This window comes from Hyaena hyaena, unplaced genomic scaffold (genome assembly GCF_003009895.1).
Source record: "Hyaena hyaena isolate Hyena2069 unplaced genomic scaffold, ASM300989v1 scaffold_235, whole genome shotgun sequence".
Lineage (NCBI taxonomy): Eukaryota > Metazoa > Chordata > Mammalia > Carnivora > Hyaenidae > Hyaena > Hyaena hyaena.
Window position 1 is genome coordinate 1,877,784 of NW_024080867.1, and position 6,000 is coordinate 1,883,783.

At 42.4% G+C, this 6,000-nt stretch overlaps 1 protein-coding gene across 1 annotated transcript in view; it reads right to left on the reverse strand.

Annotated features, from left to right (window-relative positions):
* Positions 1-6,000, reverse strand: part of NLRP13 (NLR family pyrin domain containing 13) — a 38,869-nt gene that overhangs the window by 17,820 nt on the left and 15,049 nt on the right. The window contains exon 3 of the mRNA XM_039244039.1: positions 1,173-2,760. Within this exon, the coding sequence (XP_039099970.1) occupies positions 1,173-2,760 (1,588 nt within the window). The remainder of the gene's footprint in view (positions 1-1,172; positions 2,761-6,000) is intronic.

Here is a 6,000-nt window from a genome sequence, read left to right on the forward strand (position 1 = left end):
CCAGAGTGTGGTCTATGTGAGGTGGAAACAGACCCTAGGCAAGCGCAGGAATTTATTGGAGTTCTGGGTAGGAAAAAACATGACCCCAGAAGTATAGTTCTCAAAGTCCCAGATGGCTTATTCCAACAACCCTCAACCATTCTCTTCAGAGGAAGGCAACCATGTAAGTGAGGTTAGCTGGCCATTGGATAATCCTTACAAGCTCAGACTTTACGTCAAAAGGACCTAAGGTAAATTCAGATCTGTATCACCTAAGATATGATTTGTGTTCCAATTTTCCATCCCTCAATGTAGATAACAAAATGTATTCCCATAGGGTTTTGGGATTAAAAGGCGGGGTGTCTGGGTGGCTCAGTTGATTAAACATCTGACTCTTAATTTCGGCTCAGATCATGATCTCACAGTTTGTGAGTTCGAGTCCTGCATCAGGCTCTACACTGACAGTGTGGAGCCTGTTAAGGATGGATGCAGTCTCTCCCACTCTCTCTGCTCCTCCCCATTTGCACTCTTTCAAAAATAAATAAACTTAAAAAAAAAGAAAAACCTTTTAAAAAGGTTCATGTGAGGAGGGCACTCGTGGGGATGAGCACTGGGTGTTATGTGGAAACTAATTTGACAATAAACTATTTGTAAAAAATAAAATAAAAAGATTCATGTGATATTTAGAACTTAGAATAATTAGAATTCTAATTATTTAGTATTTTCTTGCTCTAGTAAGCTCTCAATGTTTATACGAATAAAAGAGCATTCAAGTCATGAATTAAACTTTTTATCTTAGATGAAGGAAGTAAAACAAAGAACACATTCTAGCACCTAAAGGATATAAAGTACTACACGCTGTGCCCAGAATTATTACAGTATTGGTTAGAGCAGTTGTTTCCAACCTTAGTGTATTTGTATTTGTGCGTACACATGCCCATGTATTCATATGTTTAACATCCCAGTTAATTCTGATCTACAGACAATTAAAAACCACTGAGGAAAGACAAAAAGAAGCCGTTCTGTAGAGAAGCATGGACTGACCTTAACAGCAAATTTGTTATCGCCTTTAGAATGTTTGGTCAATCACAACAACTGATAATACAACAACATATCCCCAATTTTTCATAGAAGAACTTGGACAGAGCCTGGGGAGAAGAAATCTGGGAAGGAAACAGCATTGCATTACTCACTCCAGAGTTTCCAAGTTGAAAGTCAATTCCATCTGAGGGATGGTACCGTTGACAGAAAGCCTTAGCTTATTTAAACTTTGACAGTGCTTTAGGCAAAACGAAGAAACCTGGAGTTGTAGATTCCCAAAAATATCAAGATCAGCTTCAAGGAGATGACTCAAAATCTGTCTTACAAAATTTTCCTCCTGAGTCTCATATAAGCACTCAAAAAAGTGTAGAAATTCAAAACAGTTGGAGATGAGGTCATAGCTTTCTAATTCTTCTGCCCATTCCAGTAATTCATCCATTATCCGAGGGTTCACTTTACAATGCAAAGTATCTTCCAGTTCTTCTGCTAGGTTTCTTTTTAAAAGGCCAAAGAAAAACAGAGCCATCTGATTCCAGTAGAAGTTTGTGTCAGCCAAGGCATCGTTCAGAAGCACCTTCATCTCTTGGTGCTTTGGAGGACCACCAACAGATCCTCTCATTCCCCTCAGCACATAGAACATGGCCCCCAAAAACACCTGGAAACTCTGGTGAGTGAAAGTAACACAATCCTCACAGTCACTGACCTTTCGAAGAATATTCAACCTGAGGAGAGAACCAATGACAGTTTCTTCCAGATGCCTGTGTTTGAGGTCCTTCTTTGCAAACGTGAACTTCCAAAACCACATTCCCTCTGCAGCCAGAAAGCAGAGGGCTCTCCACTGATCTGGCCAGCTCTGGTCCGACAAACTCACCTCCACTGTGGCGAACAAACTAGAGAAAAAGTAGACATACAGACTGGTGGTGGTCTGGGTGCTTAGCTGGAAGTGAGGATTTCTCGCCATTTGCTGCTTCAGACAGGAACACACGGTCCAGCACACCATGGGGGCAGAGCAGAAGTGAAAGAGAGTTTCGTTTTTTCTTACCCAATGCAAGATTTTCTTAGCTTTGTTTTGGTCACCAAAGTACCTGATGAAATACTCCTCCCGGTCTCCCTCTGTGAACCCTAAGATCTGTACAAACCATGGATTCAGTAACAAGTTTTTAAGATCGTTGGTTCTATACTCCTTGGTCGTGATCAGTAAGGTAGCCAGGGGAACCAACTCTTTCTTCAACAAGTAGAACAGAATTCTGTTGACTGGGAGTTCTTGGTACCAGTCTTCACATGGTGGGCTGTCATCCAAATTGGAGGGCATGTCCATTTCTTCAAAGCCATCAATGACAAACAGGAGCCTCTCAGAGCAACTCTTGACCTCTTCAATGGGGGCCTGGGAGTCAGGCCAGTCCCAGGAAAGCAGGCCAGCTAATGTGGTATCCTTCATCTCTTTAACTTTATGGCAGCTGATAAAGAAAACATAGGAGAATCTCTGTTGAAAGAGAAAGCCCTCTGCCCAATGCAGCACAGCCTTCATTGCCAAGGTGGTCTTCCCGACCCCTGCTAGGCCCTCCAAGACGATGGTCTGTGGCTGGGCTCCAGTCCTGTTAGGATACAGGAGGCTCTTCAGTTCCTCATGTTCCTTTTCAGTCACGTTGCGGAGATAAATATGGTCTTCAGGCCAAGGGATGTTGTCCCACATCATCAATATTTTAGCCTTCATTCTCTCTCTGTATCTTCTTCTGTGGTCTAAGAACAGAGGAGTCGGGCAAAACAGAACACAGTAAGGGTCAGAAAAAGTTTCATCCTCAAGAATACTAAGTCCTTATATAAAGCCTTGAACAAGACAAGTTCTGTTTTTGAGGGTCTAACTTTTGGAGGATGGGTGTGTGGTGGTAGAAAGTAGCCAAGGTAGAAGTAAATAGTTTAAGGATATAGACAAAAAACGCAAGAGGACACAACAGAGACGGAGAATGTCCTCTGAAAGGGGAAAGGGATCTTAAGAGGCTTCTGAAGGAGAGTTAATACCATAATCATGAGAAGACACCAGTCCAAGATGTAGAAGGAGAAGCTTCCAGGCAGAGTGAAGAGCTAGTGCAAGTGCCCGCAGACAGAAAGGACATTCTAGAGCACAGTGAGCAAGATGTCCAATAGGTAAACTAAACTCTGGGGAAGGGCTGGTCAGGAGTATCTTTGTTCTAAAGGCCAAGAAGTCATCATCTACATGTCTTAAAGGTCACTGTTGCTTGGAGAGGGGATTATGGTGCAGGAAGCCCACGTATGAAACTGCTTCCATCATCTAAGTGAAGATGGGTAGGTTTGGTCTAACATATGCATTGATAGCATAACAGCAACAACAGGTCCCTGGTTTTTTTGTGGAAGCACTTGACAGGGCCTGTGAAGAACTCAAACAGAAGTGTATAAAATGAATGGAGGGTGCCTGGGTGGCTCAGTTAAGTGACTGACTTCAGCTCAGGTCATGATCTCACGATTTGTGAGTTTGAGCCCTGAGTTGGGCTCTGTGCTGACAGTTCAAAGCCTAGACCCTACTTCAGATTCTGTCTCCCTCTCTCTGCTCCTCCCCGCTCACGCTCCAGGTCTCTCTCTCAAAAATAAACATTATTAAAAAAACTCAAACCAAAAAATAAAAAACCCAAACCAAAAAAACCAGACCCACTCCCCCCCACACACACACAAAATTAAACCAAAAATATCAAATCAGGTCAAGTGAATGGATCCAGGGTATATCTGGAGAGTAAAACCAGTAGCATCACTAATGATTTCTAACATGGGGGTGGGGGATGCTAAGGAAAATAAAGTTGTACATGCATTCTACATTTGTGGTTTAGTTAGCTCAGTGGAGGAGGATTCTGTTTACTACATGCACACACGCACAAGTTCCTGGTGGAAAGAATGCAGAGTGGGAATACCAAAGACCCACTTTCACATTTTCTTTAAGATTTAGAATACTTAGGGCTGTGATGCTTTGTGGATACTCAATTCCTTGAACCTCAGTCCCCTTGTGTAGGAGTTCCAAATAAGCAGTAAAGAATGGAAAAGCATTTTTATTTTACCCATCAGAAGGGAAAGGTCATCTTGTGGAGGCAGGGTCCTTTCTATCCAGATAATCAAAGATCTCTCAAGACTGGCTTTCCTCAAATACTCAGCTGTGCAGAGCTTCACCTCATCTCCAGACAAGAACTGTTGTCCTGGACTGATTAAGCCCCAAGGCTCAATTGCTGAACCTTTAAGAAACCCATCTTATGGGCCAACGGTGGGACTTGAGCAGGGCCTCCTCCCTCAGAACAAGGCGATCCATCTCCCCTGCCCTTTGCTCTCTTCCTTGCAACAAGAGCTGGTGAACATGCAGATCTAAACTCAGGTGGCAGCTACTGCAGACCTACACTTCCTGTCCACCCCTATCCAGCCAAGTGGGGAAGGAGTCTTGCCATTCAGAGGCTAGAAAGCAAAATACAAATTCAAGACATATAGATTCATGAGAAAACCTACAGGAGGGAGAGTACTTGCCATCAATGGGACAGATCAAGAGGTCTTTTTTTTTTTTTAATGTTTATATTTTTGAAGGAGAGAGAGAGATGGGGGAGGGAGGAAGAGAGGGAAGAAGAGAGGGAAAAAGAGGGGGGGGAGAAGGAGGGGAAGAGAGAGAAACACAAAATCTGAAGCAGGCTTCAGGCTCTGAGATGTCAGCACAGAGCCTGACATGGGGCTTGATCTCACGGTTTGCGAGATCATGACCTGAGCCACAGGTGGATGCTTAACCAACTGGGCCACCCAGGCACCCCCAAGGAGTCATTTTTCTACACATAATGTGGCCTTACGAGTCAGTAAAAAAGAGAGCAAGTGCTCAAAATGAAAGGGTGGGGGGAAACAAATGGTCATTTTGCAAGAAATAATCAGGCTAAAAGCAATTACAGTGTTCAAACTCACTTGTAGGATGAATCCACACCAAATATTAAGCCAGGGCAATTTTTTTAAATCAAGTTGGCAAGTATTTGGAAGAATCCGTGTTGATCGCACGACAGTCAACTCAAACACCTATAGTATAATATCATTGGGGAGATCACCTCCTATAGCCTTTGCGAGGACCAATATAGCTGCAAAGTTCAGATTCTGTATGGGCTTTGATCTGGGAGTTCCAGTTTAGGAACATCTTCTACAGAAATATTTACAGATGTACACAATAGGTTATGGATGTTTATCAAAGTATTGTCTAATATTCACACACTCAGAAGCCTAGATTTCTATCAACAGGAGAGGGTTAGCTACAATGATACATCCACACAATGGTATACTAAGTAGCTATTAAAGAGTGAGATTGAGAGATTTATATAAAGATGTGATCAAGATATCAAATGACAAGCAGTAGAAACTGATATATAATCTGATTCATTAATAAAAGCTGGAAGAACAAACACTTAATTTTTTAATATATTTTTTAAAGTTTTTTATTTTAAGAGAAAGAGAAAGCAGCAGCAGGGGAGGGGGAGGGAGAGAGGGAATCCTAAACTGTCAGTGCAGAGCCTGCCATGGGGCTGGAACTCATGAACCATGATTATCATGAATGGAGCTGAAATCAAGAGTCTGACACCCCAAACTGAGGCACCCAGGCACTCTGGAAACACTTAATTTTCAAGTTGGCTACCTTTGTAGAATTAGTTACATAGGAAAAAATTTAAAATATTAAGCACTCCATACCATTTATATTTGTATCATCACTTTAACAGATAAGTCTGGGAATCAAAATCTCCAAAAGTTGTATATTTTTACATCTATATTAAAATAGATCCTAATAAGGATAAGTAGAGTTAAGAGTTTTGATATTAAAAGTATTATTGATTGGGGGCGCCTGGGTGGCTTAGTCGTTAAGCGTCCGACTTTCGCTTAGGTCATGATCTCGCGGTTCGTGGGTTCGAGCCCCGCGTCGGGCTCTGTGCTGACTGCCAGCTCAGAGCCTGGATCCTGTTTCAG